Genomic DNA, 17,266 nt, shown 5'->3' with positions numbered 1-17,266 from the left:
GAGGAGGTGGGCACTCGAGCGACGTAAGATCCACATCAGCTCAACTGCACTCATCTCGCAGAGGCCGCCAGCTCACTTCCCGCGGAGGCGCTCCCCGGCGCCGCGCTCCGCGGCCGCCGCCTGCCCCCGCCCGCCCCGCCGCCGCCGCCGCCGCCGCCGCCGAGCACGCCGCGCCCCGCAGCTCCTGGCTTCCTCCTCGCTAGGGTGGCGTTGGGCCGGCGCGGGCGCTCGGGTGACTGCAGCGGCTCGGCTCCCCGCCCCCCGCCCCGGGCCGCGCGGCTGCCAGTCGCTTCGCACAGGGCTGGATGGTTGCAGCGAGCAGGGTGGCTCCAGGATGTTAGGGACTGTGAAGATGGAAGGGCACGAGAGCAGCGACTGGAACAGCTACTATGCGGACACACAGGAGGTGAGAGGCGGGCGGCAGGCGGGACGTTCCTGGAGCCAGTGCTGGGACGGGGGAAACGAGGCGAGGCGGGCAGCGGGCGGACTGGGGCGCCTCCTCCGTGCCACCGGTGCCTACCCACCCCGGTTAGCCCCGGCCGGGCCTTGGCTAAACGGGCCTTGGGGCCGGATCCTCAGCCCGGCCCGGGGACGGGATTCCGGCGATCGGCGCTCAGAGCGGGCGAGACGGTTTTAAGAAACTTGCTGTGAAAGCACCCGCTCTCTGGGACACACTTGCCTCTTGCTTGCGGAGAACGGGAGCCAGAGCCCAGACCCGGGTGCCTCGCGCGGGTTGGCTGGCTGGCGGAGGCATGAGTTTGAGGCAAGTATGAAAAGGCTAGAATTTGCCTGCGGGGCAGTTTCTTCCTGCCGTAGTTGAATTCTCAGATGTCTTCTGATGAAAGCGCGCAGCCGCTAATAATGCGAATCTTGATAATGAAATGATTCCGAAATTTTGTAAAAGTTCTTCAAAAGCCTGTTTGGAGAGAAGTGTGCTTCTTCCTGTTTAGAACCGCTGGGTGGCGCTAGTGCGAGCTGACTTTTCCTCCAGCACTCCGGGCGGGCGGAGAACCTGTTTCTCTTCATTGTCCCCTTGGTGGCACGTTCGTGTGGTTTATTTTATCAACACAGTGTGCACAAAGGGATTGCGAGGAAAACCAGGTACAGGCAGGACCCTACTCCTAAAAGTATTTCTCTGTTAATAACTGGCGATTACCCTCCAAAAATTTACCATTATTGAAAACGTTTATTGAAACTGCCTTGGATAATCTTGGGAAGAGGAAAAGTAAAATATACTTTAAGACATGGACAGAAAAACATAAAATCAAGAAATATTTTCATGGTAATTAATTTATTTAAATTTATATGTGTATATATTCACAAACCTATCCCGAGTTTATTTGCATACTATAGCAGAATGTGTGCCTAATTAAATGTTTGTTCACCTTTTATGTTTTCAAATAAAGTCATGTTTTCGGATGAAAATAAATGTAAGGATATTATTATTTTTAGTAAGTTAACAGATAAGTAGTTTTTACATTTCTATACTCTATATTTTTAACATATCTAGTGCATTCTCAGATTGCCATTGATAAGAGTTTTCCCCTACTGATGATTTAAGAAGCTCAGAACACTTCCTCAGATTTAATTCAGGTACAGTCATCTCCACTCACTAGTGAGTTAAATTCTCTATGAAAAGAGCTTCTTTACAGGTTAGAATTGGGAAGTAGAATAGCATTAAGAGAAAGCAAGTGGACTTTGATTTTTGAATTTTAAAGTATTTGATACTATTCATATAGTTTCGAAAGCCAGGTTTTGAGATGATCAGTGGCAAAATATCAGACTATGTAAAAAATGTGATTATTTCTGTAAATTTTGTCACCAAAATTTTCAGACATTAGGGGCCTGGAAATAGGTAATGAAATTAGTTCAAGTTTATGAATGGCTGTAAATGTAAATGTAGGTTATGCATTGATATTATTATGTACCCTCCCCTATTCTTTCTCCTATTATATATCTATTTTTTCCAAAAAGTTACTCAACTTCTGAGTTTTTTCCCTTTTAATATTACAGTTGCTACAAGTAGATGGAAAACACTACTTCTAAATATAATGAACAACAAAAAGTCACCATTTGGTGAAAGCTGCTAAGACAGTAAAGCCAATTGTTTGGAAATGTTTGGTCATATGGCCATGGATGATTTGCTCTATCAGGGAGAGGTTAACTGTCACCCGAAACAGCACGGGCCGCTAGGTGGTCAGCCCAGGCCTGGCAGGCTTAGGCGAGATGGGTGCAAATCTGGGGATGTTGCCCGCCTAAGGGTGGGGGCTGGGGCATGGAGGGAAGCACTGTCATACCCACCGCACGCTTAAGGTGGAGTGAATAAGCCGAGGATCCGAGATATTAATTCTATTTTCGGAGTTTTAACTCCTTTCAAGCAAAAGGACGGCTTTGCCGAGGCCCGATCTGGGGTGGAAAGTGGGATACCGGCCTGGCGTGGATAGAGGCGATGGAGGGGCCCCAGAAGCCGGCCCCTAAGCCCGGCGTGTAAGGCGATTACACATCTTCCTGGGGACATTTTCTGTGAGTTCTTGGCTTTCATGCCTGCCGAGCTAGGATTTCCCCCCCTGCCGTGCACGACATCTCTTTGCTGGCTCTGGGGAGGGCGCCCGCCGGTTTGCCCCTGGTTGGGGGATCTTAGACTTTGCAGAAATGGCCTCGAGTTCTCGTTTTCGGATTTGCCGGGGGGCCAGTAGCCGCCAGCGCGCCCACTGCTAACTCAGCCCTTCGGGGCCTCTTCACGCTGTCTCCGCTCCAGGCCTACTCCTCCGTCCCGGTCAGCAACATGAACTCGGGTCTGGGCACCATGAATTCCATGAACACCTACATGACCATGAACACCATGAGCACGAGCGGCAACATGACCCCGGCTTCGTTCAACATGTCCTACGCAAACCCGGGCCTGGGAGCCGGGCTGAGCCCCGGGGCGGTGGCTGGCATGCCCGGCGGCTCTGCGGGCGCCATGAATAGCATGACGGCGGGCGTGACGGCCATGGGGACGACGCTGAGCCCAGGCGGCATGGGGGCTATGGGCGCGCAGCCGGCGGCCTCCATGAATGGCCTGGGGCCCTACGCGGCCGCCATGAACCCGTGCATGAGCCCCATGGCGTACGCGCCGTCCAACCTGGGCCGCAGCCGCGCTGGCGGCGGCGGCGGCGACGCCAAGACTTTCAAGCGCAGCTACCCTCACGCCAAGCCGCCCTACTCGTACATCTCTCTCATCACCATGGCCATCCAGCAGGCGCCCAGCAAGATGCTCACGCTGAGCGAGATCTATCAGTGGATCATGGACCTCTTCCCCTATTACCGGCAGAACCAGCAGCGCTGGCAGAACTCCATCCGCCACTCGCTCTCCTTCAACGACTGCTTTGTCAAAGTGGCCCGCTCCCCGGACAAGCCGGGCAAGGGTTCCTATTGGACGCTGCACCCGGACTCCGGCAACATGTTCGAGAACGGCTGTTACTTGCGCCGCCAGAAGCGCTTCAAGTGCGAGAAGCAGCCGGGCCCCGGGGGCGGGAGCGGCAGCGGCGGCCCCAAGGGTGGCCCAGAGAGCCGCAAGGACCCCTCGAGCGCTGCCAACCCCAGCGCCGACTCGCCCCTTCATCGCGGTGTGCACGGGAAGGCCGGCCAGCTAGAGGGCGCGCCGGCCCCCGGGCCCGCCGCCAGCCCCCAGACTCTGGACCACGGCGGGGCGGCGGCGACAGGGGGCGCCTCGGAGTTGAAGACTCCAGCCACCTCGGCTGCTCCTCCGATCAGCTCTGGGCCCGGGGCGCTGGTATCTGTGCCCCCCTCCCACCCGGCGCATGGCCTGGCACCCCACGAGTCCCAGCTGCACATGAAAGGGGACCCTCACTACTCCTTCAACCATCCTTTCTCCATCAACAACCTCATGTCCTCCTCGGAGCAGCAGCACAAGTTGGACTTCAAGGCGTACGAGCAGGCACTACAGTACTCGCCCTATGGCAGCGCATTGCCCGCCAGCTTGCCCCTCGGCGGCGCCTCGGTGGCCACGAGGAGCCCCATTGAGCCCTCAGCCCTGGAGCCAGCCTACTACCAAGGTGTGTATTCCAGACCCGTTCTAAACACTTCTTAGCTCCCTGGGACCGGGGGTCTGTCTGGCATGGCCATGCTGGTAGCAGGAGAGAGAGAGAGAAATCAACAGCAAACAAAGCCACACATACCAAGCCGACAGCAGCATCATGAAATCCCAACTATTTTTATTTCCTTTTTTGTGTGTGTGCACAATCTTTCCCCTAGTGCAAAAGACTGTTACTTTGTTACTGTTGTTCAAAACGCCTTGTGTATATTATTACAAAGAAAACCAACCTCAGACCAAAAAAAGTTGTCCTGCGAAGTTTAATGATCCACAAGTGTATATATATATAAATCCTCCTGCTTCCTTGTCCTTCTCCCTTTCTTCCCTCTTTCCCCCCTGCAGACATGTTTTAGTCTGTGCAGGATTTATTTAAAAAGAAAGAAAGATGGTCAAGCTTGTAAAGTATTTGTGCTTTTTTTCCCCTCCTCACCTGATTCCCCTCCCCCACCCCCCCACACACAGACACACAGTTTACAGGTCCATGGCAATACTCTTAACCATAAGAACTGAAAGGGTGAAGAAACAAGTAGACACCAGGACTGTTAAAAGTATTGAAGGACAGTGCTGCTGTTACACAGCAAAACATAAACAGATTAGAGCCACTTTTTTTCAGCTTGCATTTCAGATACATTCAGATAGCAGATGTCTCTAAATGAAATACATATCTATCATATATATGAACTTATTTATGCACATGCTCAGATATGTAGACATCATCCATATATTTATATAACATAGAAAGGTAATAGGTCAGTGATATACCTGCTCTTGAGTTGCCGGACCAAGAAGTTACAAAGACACCCTCTTCCCCTCCTCTCCAACCACACATAGCCCTGGGAATCAATTCCTTGAGAATTGCCCTTGTCAATAACTCTACTCCTTGTTTTGCAGAGGGCCATGGTCATGTCATTCTGAGGTCATATAACATGTGTAAAATTAGCTTCTTTGTATTTATACCATTTAAAGGATATTTTTTTTCCAGAAAAAAAAAGGGGGGGGAATACTATTACAGTCTTGGAGGAGAGATAAGTTATAGGGAGCTGTATTTCAAAATTTGGTCCAAGATTCCAAAATCCAATTGATTGTGGCCATTTTAATTATTGCCATCGTGTGCTTGTTTCATTCAGTGTTAATGCACTTTTCACAGTTGGACATGGTGTTAGTATAGCCAGACGGGTTCCATTATTATTCCTCTTCGCTTTCTCAATGTTAATTTATTGCATGGTTTATTTTTTTCTTTACAGCTGAAATTGCTTTAAATGATGGTTAAAATTACAAAATAAAATGTTAATTTTTATCAGTGTGATTGTAATCAAAATATTTTGATTTAAATAATGAAAATGAGAAATTTTAAGCTGTGGAATATGTTCTTGATCATTTGCAGCTAAGGACTTTAAATAAATCAAATGTTAACAAAAAGAAAACTTCTGCTATTTTCCTTAATTAAATCCAAAATGGATTTTCTGAATATTTTTCAAAGCCCAACACTGAATAGAAATGACAAAAACGAAAAGAATCTTAAAAATTTTTTTTTATTTTTATTATATGAATGTGTAGCTAGGAAAAAGTAATTAAGGAGATTCAATAAAAGTAGATAAATAAAAAGGTAGATAAATTGATTTAATATCCTAAGAATTGAGTTTTTGAAAGATTCTTTATTCCTTGTAATGTTTACTTCAATTTTTGACAAGGGCTGAAGTCTTCTGTGCTTCCTTTGAGCCTTTCTACAATGAACTCAAATATTATTAATTTAACTACCTCCCCCCCTTCTCCAGTGTATCATTTTCCTTTATCTGAAAAGTATTTGAGTGAGAATAAAATATCAGATGTAGCCGATAAAATTAAGTTGTCTACAAGAGAGGAATCCGGAACGGTCTTTTTATTAAAGGAGAGACAAAATTTAACCATCATGGCAGCTTTAGAGGAGGCCCAGGGAGGCCTGGGTCAATTCACTCCTGCAGGGGAAGCTTTGTGCCACCAGGACGTTTCAGGGTTGTGGGTATTTTGTATTTTGTGAAGGTATTTTTAAAAAATATTGTTTCAAAAATTTTTTTTTCCCTGAGAACTTAAAAACTGATGATTTGTTCGCCTTCTAAGAAGCTTTCGAATGCAACTTCACACCTCTACAGTTGGTTGAGATCACAAAATCAGTAATCTCCTTTGATAGTAGGCTCACTTTCCAGTCCACCTATTTCTTTGTAAGCCTCGTCGGATTGACATCAACAATAACAACACTAGCCCCAGCAGAGGCTGGCCTGCCTGAGCCCTTGTGTATGAACTCCATCCTAGCCAGGGCTTGAACTTGGACAGCCTTTACTTTGATCGCCTACTCCTTACCGCGGACAAGATAAAAAGAGCTGTGTGAGTCCCTTAATTATCGAGTAATTGCCTCCCCAGATGAGAGAAGGGGTGCCATGTAGCACTTGAGAAAAATCCAGAAATTCAACCCCTCGCTCTCAGTTCAGCTAATAAAAGGAGGAGATGGAAACTATTGATTTGAGTAACTTCAAAATTTAATTTAGACGCCTCTCGGAAGGACGTTAAAGTCTCAAAGAGAGGGAAAAGCTTTCAATCCCAATAGTTATTTATATTTATACAATGGGCAACGTTGGCAAATTCGAGTTCCAAAAGTAATATAAAGGCATGAGCTTGATCCTCGGAATCTTACCCGGAACCTAAATCGTCTTACTTTGTTCCCTTCCCTTTTTCTAACATATTAGCAATAAAGTGTCTTGCATTCACCCACCAGGCTTAAGTCGGCCTCAGTTCTTGGTCTCTTACTTGGCGGAGACTTTTTCAAGGTTCGCGGGGGACGGTGCGCGGCGGGTTTACGGCCGAGGCCACTCTGGAGACCCGCCTGGGGAGCTAGCCCGTGGATCGCGGGGAGCGGGGATCGCCTCATGGGCTTCTCAGACTATTTTCCAACCGCACCCTCGGCCACCTTTGGGCGATGCCATCTGCGCCCGGTGTGCTAGGACGCGCGCGGGCTGGGCGCCGGCGCGTCCGGTTGCCGGGGAAGGAGGACAGAGAGAAGGACCGCAAGCATCTCGAGGTGACAAGTGCAGTTAGTTCTTCATTGTTTGGGCATTTTCCCCTCCTAGCGAATAAATCTTCTGTTGAGCCCGAGACCTAAAAGTCAACAAAGAAGGCCAGGCGCCTCGTTACCGCTCCTGCGGCCCCAACGCCCGCGCTGCCGCGGCTGCTCCCGCTGCGTAATCCCTTCCTCGGAAACCGGGACACACAAATGCCGGAACGCCCGGGGCTGGGACGCGGAGCCCCAGGGCCAGGAGGAAAACATCTGTGGTTCCGAGGGAGTGCTGGAACCCTCCCGGAGCGCGCCGCCTTCCCGCGACCCCCTCCCACCTCCCTTTTTGTCCCGGAGCTTCCAGATTTCTACACCTCGGACGCTCCTGCAGCAGACGGCCGGAAAGGGGATGCTGACCGCTCAGCCGCGGTCCACCGGACTCGCTCTATTTAGGAATTTCGCCCGAGGTGGGGGAGGGGTCTCCCGAGGAGGAGGGAGGGAACGAGAAGGGAAAAACCTTCCTTTAGACCCGTGTGCAAAGCTCGGGAGGCCCTCTGATCCACTGACTAGCCGCAGAGCAAACATTTTTAGAAAACAAGAAAAAGGTTTTGAGAGTGAGTATAGTGTTGGGGAGGGGAGCTTCAGAAGTTACCTTCACCTTGTCCCAGGCCTGAAACATTTTTTTAAATTAATAAATTTAGGGATGAAGAAAAGCTCCCTGGTTGTGTTCAGAAACTCCACAACTTAAATGTGTTTCCAAGTAGAAAGCAGCTCAGCGTTTTCCACAGGATAGCTACCAGTGTTTAAACCGAAGATAAAATTTAATTTCCATTGTCCCTTCGCGATCCCCTCATAGTACAAAAAACTGGTGAGAATCATTATGGCAGGAGGGATTAAACAAAGAAAATTCTATTAAAGTTCTCAACTTCTGTTTTCAGTCTCTGAAAGCTAGATACCCGATTGATATCACTGAAAGTATCAAAAACATTATTTTACTCAGGAGTCTAGCAGAGTTGAATAAGCCACGGCAGTAAAGAATTCCTGGAGTGATAGAAATTGAAAACTTCGTTGTTTTGGCACTTTAAATAATTGATCTCAATTCCACGAAAATGCTTATTACATTTCTTTGCAGAAAACTTCTGTGATCGATACAAATTCCTCTCAATGCAGGCCAGTGTAGAAGACCTGTAGCCCAAATTAATTAACCTTTCCTCAAGATCAATTGGTCTTCTGTTGATCTAGCAGTAATATTGCAGAACATTTAGCTATAATGTATTTTAATGTGATACTTCAATATGTCAAGAGGAAACATGCTTTAAAAAGATAATTGTTTAAATTATGTAATAAATAGTTTAAATGTTTTACTTTCAAAAATCAAATTTAAATTGCTTATTTGAATTGTAGTAAAATGTGTTTTGCAACTAAATGGAGTTAAGATAATGTCTAATTACTTCAAGATAATTATGTGCAAAAAGGTGATTATTTGTAAGCTACCTTGGACTAAATAGGAAATGAAATTATGCTGAAATCTAGAATAAGCTTTTCCTGAACTGAAAGAATCATTGGCATATGTAGAAACTTGTGAGAGTAAGAATGTAATAAAATGAAATAACTTGGAAGGTTTTACAACCTTACTACTTAAAAATAGAATCCATTTGGAGAGAGAAAAGGTTTTTAAGAAGTCATTTATTCAAGTTTTTATTTTCTACAAATGATCCTAGTGTATCCAATTAACATTTAAAAACAGATTACTTTAAATATTCTCATCCCCCCCCCCTTTCCAAATAGTAAAGTTTGAGGCCATAATGTTTCCACTGGTGTTTCTCTTTTTAGCTCCTGGTCTAACTCAGTTCATTGAACTTTGGACAGCTGGGACTGCAGCCTTCATCTTTTTTTTTTTTTTCCTTCTCCAGCCATCATACTAGTAAGCAATTTGGGGCTGGAACATATCCATTCTATTCAACTTTAACTTGTAAAGTGCATGCATTTTCCTCCTTATGAATACGTCTTTTAATCTGACAAAGGGGAAATTCTCCCTTGCTACCTTTCTAATTTCCTCATTTCTCCAATTATATTAGCTCTTAAGTGCACAGTGTAAGAGCAAAGCTCATGGTGAGCATGAGCTCCCCTCTGCAGCCTGGAAAGTGAGGAGCATCCCTCCTTCTAGATATCACTTCCTGATGTTTTGGGGTTCTCTATGTCCTAGTCAACTTAGAGTATAAAAGCAGAATATTCTTTCTCAAAATCCGGGAAGGAAAGGGCTTGAATGGAATAAATGCTTGAAGACCTCAGAATTCAAGTGGGATGCCAGTCAAGGCACATCCAGAGCAAGTTGAGACAGGGGCTGGTCAGTGCCACTCAGTGTGAGTGAGGTTGCCTTAGGTTGACTTTCTATTTCTTTTCTCAACTCCTCTTCAACATTACACACCAGGGACTTTTTCTTTGTCTTTCTTTTTTAATCCTGAAACTAAGAAAAACAACCTGGAAATACCACCCCCCCCCCCCCAAGCATTGCCTGGAATTAGGGGGAAAATGTTTTCAACTGGAAACCTCCTTAGTTTTTTTCCCCTCTCTCCCATGAAATTTCAGTTAGTCCTTTGCTTGTCTGATCATGTCCCAGGTCCGCTTTCTCTCTCTCTCTCCCTCTGTCTCTCTCTCTCTCTCACACACACACCAAGGAGTTGTTATTTTAAAACACAAACAATTTAATGAGAAGAATGTAAGGGGCTTCTTGGGGGTGGGGGAGTGTTTCGTTTATAGATTTAATTTTAAGGACACATTATGCACGAGGGAGCATGGACACTCCCGCCTAGTGCTGCACTCCTGGAAAGCTGATTTTCTTGGCGCGATTCAGGTGACTGGGGTGTTTTTGGGACGTTCCAGTAGCCCTGGGTCCCACCTGGAAGCCTACTGCTTCAGTTCCATAGCCCAGCTACGAACGCCTAACCCCAAAGCTCCTCAACTCGGAGGGCCACCTCCTGCCGCGTTCTCCACCGCTTCTTCCTAGGTGGAGGCCGATTCACAAGCTCCAACTGCAATGAGCCGTGTTGTAGCGTAGGGCACCGGCCAGGTTTCTTCGCCTCTGCCTGGAATCACTGCCTTCTGCTGACACGCGCTTCCTTTGTGTTATGCCTGGCTAATATATTAATGGGGCGGATAACCCAGATCCTTTGAGGAGGGGTAGAGGGGGGTTGGAGACAGGGAAGGGAGAGAAGGAAAGGGAACGCATCTAGCTGCTGACCCTTGGGCCAAAGTGTTCAGAGGCGAGCGGGCGGCAGGAGAGGGAGGGGGGCGCGGGGTGCGAATCCAGGTGGGGAAAGTTCACGTTGAGGGCGCTGTAAGCAAACTTAAATGCCTGCACCAAGTGATTTAGAAAGAGCGATCTGATGCTAATGTGCAGCCCGGGGTTCAGAACTGCGAGGCCCGGACGCCACGCATGCTGGAGAACCTGCCCCGCTGGCCGAGCGGGCCGTGCGCCTCCGGGTCCCCCGCCCCGCGTTCCGCCCTCACCCGCCGCCCCCCGCCCGGAGCTGGGTCGCCCTGCGCGGTGTCCTCGAGTCACAGGTGAAAAATTCTAACTGCGTGTGGCACGGATGCCCCTGCCTGCGGTGTGGTTACACCTCCGCAGTCTTATCCAGCTCTAGCTGAGACAGCCACCTTAGATGTTGGGTCCCAGTGACTAAACCTAAAGACTTCCAACCTCCTTCACCCACTGCCTTCCCCAGCCTCACCTCCAAAGGGCTGTCTGGGCTCCCAGTCGGGGGGTCTTAACTGATTAACCACGAAGGCATCCCCTGCGCTACGCCACGAAGTGGGCGCGAGGAACTGCGACCCCAGGCCCCAGAGGACGCTCCTGGTGGGTGCGGGTCTGTTCTCTGGTTCCAGCCTCTCAGCTGGTACGGCCGAGGCCCCTCTCGCCAGGCCTGCGGCCCGCCCGCCAGACAGTGCTGGCGCACCCGCGAGACATATGCTGTCCGCAGGCCGCGCGGCCCGACGTGGTGCTCATTGCAGAGGCGGTTCTCAGCCCATCAAAAGCCCAGGCTTTCTTCAGCCGTATGGGCCGCGAGGTGAACAACAATGCCTGGGCCCCTTCACTTCAAAAGCGGCGATCAGGGGAAAGGCTCCCCTAGAGAATTTTTTTTTTTCCTCCTCTGCCTTTCATTCCAGGTTAAGAGAAAAAAAAAAAAGGCATCAGCAACTCCAGGGCCCGGGCGAGCCTAATGCCCTTTGATGGGGATTGAATTCATTATCTCCAATAACACAATTGTGCTTGGCCAACGAAAAGAGCAAAGCGGGGCTCTATCCCGCCCGAGGGGCCCGGCCGGGCGGGGCAGGCCAGCGAGGCGCGCTCCTGGGACCCGCTCTGAGGCGCAGTTGCAGCCGGCCCGGCCGGGATGCGACACCCCCGGCGCGCGGGGGCGCGGGCCCTCCCGGAGGCTGCAGGACCCGATGGCGCCGCCCGCGGAGGCAGCGGGGGAGGGGGCGGGGCGGCTCTCGGGCTTGATTTATTTTTCGTGTCTCCCTTTGCGGCCATTCCCCGAGGGCGGCCCAGAGGGCTGGGTGTTTACTCTCTTCCCTCCCGGCCTCCAGCTGTGAAGTAGCGGGGGCCCCCGCGCGCCCGCCAGAAAGGACGCCCTGCGCCCACGGCTGAGCGCGAAGGGCTCTCAGCATCCTGGCGGCGCAGCCCGACCCCCCGGCGTCCTGGGCTCCAAGCCAGCTATACTCGCAACGCAGCACTGATATACCCGGCTTTAAATAGCCCCTGTCCTGGAGCCCGCTGCTCTCAGGCTTGCACAGCAGCCACCTGCATTAATCGCAGAACGGCGGCAGGAGCCTGAGCCCCGACGGCCGGACACCACGTCCGGTACCCAGGCGCCAGGCCACAGCCCCGGACGTGAGGTGCTGTACCTTCGCTTCCGGGCGGGTGGACACTGCCCGGACCCCGACCTCCACGCGAGCGCCTCCTCCCGGCTTCCACTGCCATCTTTGCCCTTTCAGTCGCCTCCGGGACCTGCGGTCCTGAGTGGACGCAGGTGAAACCAGGGGCTAAAACGGGTACTGTTAGGTACCTTGATTTCAGGTGTGTGTGCGTGCGTGTGCGTGTATGCAATTCCCTAAGAATCAAGATCAAAGAAGACTTCTGTGTCTAAAATTTGAGTCATCTCATTGCTAGGCGTACTTTCTACGCAACCCTATTTCCCCCGTCACTCATTATTGTGGACAGTATGTGTTGCAGTTTCATTTCAATCAGATAACGAATAATAATAAAGAAAATAGAAACTTCTTTTGTGTGTGTGTGAGAATACATAAAATGCTCTATGGTAGTAACCATGGGTTAGGGTTAGTCATCCCTCGCCAATTAGTCATGGCTATTCCAATCTTGAAGCTTTGACTCTTCACTTTTCTCTTCAGGGCATTAGGGCCAGCACACATATACTATAGGTTTCTCTGGTGGCTCAGACCCATAAAGAATCCATCTACAATGCAGGAGAACCAGGTTCAATCCCTGGGTCTGGAAGATCCCCTGGAAAAGGGAATGGCTACCCACTCCAGTATTCTTGCCTGGAGAATTTCATGGACAGAGGAGCCTGGTGGGTACAGTCCCTGGGTTTGCAAAGAGTTGGACTAAGCAACTAGAATAATAGATATCGATAGGTAGATAGATATGCCAGATATAGGATGTGCGTGGAGACACACACAATTAGATATGCGGATTTAGAAGAGCATACAGAAGATCCTTCTGTTCCTATGACTGTCCCCTAAGCATGAAAGCAATAAATTAAGTGATCTGTTGATTTGGGGGCAAACCAAGAAAAGCATTTCAGATGTAAGACTTTCAGCTAGGTGTTATTCTCATCATGAGAAACAGGGTAGTTTTTAGCTTTTTTAAAAAAATTAGTTTTAATTGAAAGGTGATTGCTTTACAATATTCATTGGTTTCTGCCATACATCAACAGAGATACAGGAATTTTGTTATTTATTCCCTTCAGCATTAAGTGGTGAAAACTACACATTTATCCCAAGAAACTTGGACCACTTCCCCCAGTTTTTAGGCCTAGGAATCTAGGGGAGGTGGAGGAGAAAAATCTATTGTGATAGGTAATGTTAAGGAGAAGACCTCAGTTCTTTCTTCCTTCATTTTCTTCTGTTTTTTTCTCTCCTCTTTTTGTCTTACACAGTAACATCCTGAATACAGCTTACATTAAAACATGTACTTACTTTTATGAAGACTTTATGGTTTTCATTTACATCAAAAAGGATGTAAAACATTGACTTGCAGATATTCTGAATCTCTAATAAAGAAGTCTATGGGTAACACTAATCTTTAGATGAGTTATCAAACTCCAAATCTGTATTACAAATTGTCAAGGAATGAATGACTTCTCCCCTGCACCCTACTCCACATTTTATTAACTTATTAAAGAATGGATCTGAATCTTGGTGACCTAGACATTTACAGTGTGGTGTTAAGTCACCTTTTATAAAATCTCTTTTGTAACATCAAGTAGCAGTTTCATCTTCGTCCTCAATGTGACATACTACTCCACACCTGGCAGACTGCTGTGCTTCCTTTGTTCATTATCACGTGTTTAGAAATACTGGGGAGAGAAAGGCATTTATACTGGGTAAAGATGGCAGTGACTTAGATTTTACAGATTAATAATTTGAGTAAGAGTTTAACATAGCATGCATGACCAGAATAAGTTATATGTAGGTATAGCTATCTGGGGATTAATTTTTACAACATTTTGAGGACTTCAGAGTAACCACATTCTGGACTCAATGTAAGAACTATTCTGTGAGTAACAATGTATTCAAAATAACCACCAAAAAAGCTTTAATTCCAACATATAAACAATTATGTGACTTCAGGTGAGCAGGGTGCCATAGGATGGATGAATTACTAATAAAAAATATCATGATTTTCATGTAAATATCTTCGATCATGAAGCAAAATTAGGAGGGAAGGAAATGTAAAGCATTTCAGTAGAAGTGAGAATTCAATGTTACCTAAAGTGCAACCCCAGAGCATATTTTAAGCCCAGAGATTCACTGCCTGGGACTCTAGTATATGGTAATAGGAAAGATGGATTTACTATGTTTTCTATTTTACACACCTGTGAGTTTACTCCCCTCAGAGTTTTCCCAAATCAAGTCCAGAATAGATTTAAATGTCAAGAACTGAAGAACTCCCACTTCTTGAGTTTATCAGTGTATTGGAGAAGCACTATATTTCAACGCAAGACATCTTGCCAACAGAATATTTTCTCCGATATTTTCGACTTACATTTTAAACGAGCTTCTTGGAAGATCCATTTTCATTCAGCCTTAAACCTGTTTCAGATACTTGCATGTTTATGTCTCTGTTTATGTAACCAATCTGTACACATTTACTTTCTCTAATTCTCGCCTAAGATTGGTCCAAATAGTGTCCCAGGGGGGAAAGCACCTTTAACAAGTATAAGCATTTGACTTTCTATTCTTAATACTGAAAGGGGAAAAATAAAGTTAAACCTCAGCAATTCCTTTTAATTATACTGGCATTATAAACAGGAAACTTGGTCCATTTGTGAATGCCACCCAAATCACGCAGCTTCTTCATCTTTATGTGAGACTATTGTACTAAGTAGGCTTCCTGGTGGCTCAGTGGTAGAGAATCTGCCAATGCAGGAGGCATGGCAATGCATGACCCATTCAGTCCCTGGGTCGGGAATATCGCTGGAGAAGGAAACAGCAGCCCACTCCAGTGTTCTTGCCTGGGAAATCCCATGGACAGAGGAGCCTGGCGGGCTACAGTCCACGGGGTTGCAAAAGAGTTGGACACGACTTAGCAACTAAACAACAACAAATTGTAAGAGGTATAAGAACTTCAGTTTCTCAAAACGTGTTGAGTTCTTAATTTATAAGAACAAAATCAAGAAACCAATCTGGAGTTTGGTTCATTTAAAAGAAATACTGTTCCTCAGACTAGAGAGAGTTTAGAGTATTTGTTAATCTGTGCTACACAGATTTATATGTGACCTATCAGGGATATATTATGTCAGAGTTTTCTTTAATAAAGACACTGAGGAAGTTCATTATTAAACTTCTAAAGAGAAGTTAAACTTTTTTTTTTGGTGTATAGAAATAAAATTTATTTTCATACTATAGCACAGGAGACATACAATCAATATTTTTTCCTAGAGTGTATAATATATAAATTATTCACATTAAAAAATTAAGAACAGAAAGCCTCATATGCAGGAGGTATTTAAAAATGTATACCTAATTTTGAATTGGTGTTTTTGACAGTACACACAACTAGCTTACAAATCTGAATGAGTATGATGATACATATTTGAACAAAGTACACAGATGGGCCCACTCCAGATACTTAATTCGGTACAGATAACTCGTTCTTCACTTTGGTCACTGCAACTCCAGGTGCTGAGGCATATGTGGATCTGAAAGGTACTTCCAGGAGTATTATTTATTACATTGGCATTTTAAAGATTTCTGTTCCTTCTATTCTCCTTTATAGCGAGGGGTCCTTTTCTCTTTAAAAGCAAGAAGACCTTCAAGTCTGTCTTTTGTTGGAATAGTCTGAGCATAACATGCTTCTTCTATGGCTAATCCTGTTACTAAATCAACCTCCATTCCTTGATTAATTGCTCATTTTGCCACTCTCATTGCAACAGGTCCCTGAGGTAAAAACTCTCTTGCTAGGTCCAAGGCCTTTCTGTAGGCGGCGTCCCCCTCCTGGTTCTGTTCTAGAACATGGCTGATCAAGCCCACTGACTTGGCTTCTTGGCCATCAAGCACACGCGCAGAGATGTGCTCTTTCGCCAGGGACATCCCAATGGCACGCGGCAGTCGCTGCGTTCCCCCTCCACCAGGAATAATTGCCAACTTTGTCTCAACCAGGCCCATTTTTGCAGAGGAAGCTGCTACTCTTATATCACACGCTAAAGCCAGTTCAAGTCCACCACCTAAAGCAAGTCCATCAATTGCTGCAATGGTTGGCACTGGAAGATTAGCAATTTCATTAATCATTGCTCTTATTTTGGAGACAAAAGGACCAACTTCACTGGAACTCATTTTGGCTCTTTCCTTAAGATCAGCACCAGCACAGAATATCCCAGGGACTTCACTTCTGACTATTATGGTCCGTACTTTCTTATCAGATTGTAAAGCATCCACAGCTTTCGAAAGCATTTTTATAAGGTTTTTACTCAATGAATTTTTGGCATAGGCTCTGTTTATTCCAAGCACCACAATTCCTCGGTTCTCCTCCTCCAGGTACCGCACCCGCAGCTCGTCCTCAGTCTTCACCTCTGCGCTGTAGCCCCTCTGCCGGGCCGCTCCCCCGGCCGCGGGCGTCCAGTCCCGGGCCCATATCGTCGAGTCGACCCGCGGGCACGTCCAGGAGCCGGGCAGCCTCCACCTGGGGCCTAGCCGCGCACAGCAAGCGGCCACCAAGCGGGCACGGCTGGCCTGCAAAGTGCCCAAGGCCCCAGGTGCCGCAGAAGCCGCCACCGCCATGTTGTCTGTTTACGGCGTGGGCCCGCAGTTGCTGCCCCCAGAAGTTAAACTTTTAAATTTCACTTTCAGAGAATCCAGATTCTAGGTTCCCAAGGCTCTGAAGGATTCACCACTTTCTCTACAGTGACCACTGTACCATGCTTTGCCAAGAATTAACACTCCAGACTACACCTGTCTGTCAAGTTACAACATCTCTACTGAGTCAGGCAATTAGAAAGGAGATGCTTATTGGAATTTGACCGATAATTCACTTTGGAAGTATAATCATAGTAAGAATAGATTGAGGGTTAAGTAGGGAGGAAAAAAATGAGAAAGGAAAAATGATTTCTACTACATTCCACTCACCTCCATCATCTTATAAAATAAAATAGGTGAAAGGGAAAATTGGAATTATAATAAAAGTGAAAGGTTGTAAGGCCTGTGATGACTCAAAGAGTAACAGTAAGAAGTTGTATAATAATATTATTATCTTATAAATGTATTGAATACAAAATTCCAGTGATACCAGCTTCTCCCAAGTTGTCTGTTCTGTTTTGAGATGGACAAGTTCTACCCAATTCTTGTTTCATATGGTATAACAAGTTACAGTGTTGGGTTTTATTTAAATCTCTGTATTTGGTATA

The 17,266-nt window shown here is 47.0% G+C and overlaps 2 protein-coding genes across 2 annotated transcripts; one reads left to right on the top strand and one right to left on the bottom strand.

Annotated features, from left to right (window-relative positions):
* The first annotated feature begins 334 nt into the window (after positions 1-334).
* Positions 335-4,093, top strand: FOXA1 (forkhead box A1). Its single transcript, XM_052660003.1, has 2 exons — positions 335-406; positions 2,759-4,093. Exons 1-2 carry the CDS (start codon positions 335-337, stop codon positions 4,091-4,093), a joined length of 1,407 nt encoding a protein of 468 aa, XP_052515963.1.
* An 11,441-nt stretch (positions 4,094-15,534) lies between these two features.
* Positions 15,535-16,643, bottom strand: LOC128066841 (methylglutaconyl-CoA hydratase, mitochondrial-like). Its single transcript, XM_052659955.1, has one exon. The coding sequence runs from the start codon at positions 16,641-16,643 to the stop codon at positions 15,774-15,776; it is 870 nt and encodes a 289-aa protein (XP_052515915.1). The 3' UTR covers positions 15,535-15,773.
* Between the last annotated feature and the right edge of the window lie 623 nt (positions 16,644-17,266).

Source organism: Budorcas taxicolor, chromosome 21, assembly GCF_023091745.1.
Source record: "Budorcas taxicolor isolate Tak-1 chromosome 21, Takin1.1, whole genome shotgun sequence".
Classification (NCBI taxonomy): domain Eukaryota; kingdom Metazoa; phylum Chordata; class Mammalia; order Artiodactyla; family Bovidae; genus Budorcas; species Budorcas taxicolor.
This window is presented reverse-complemented; position numbering and strand designations above follow the sequence as displayed.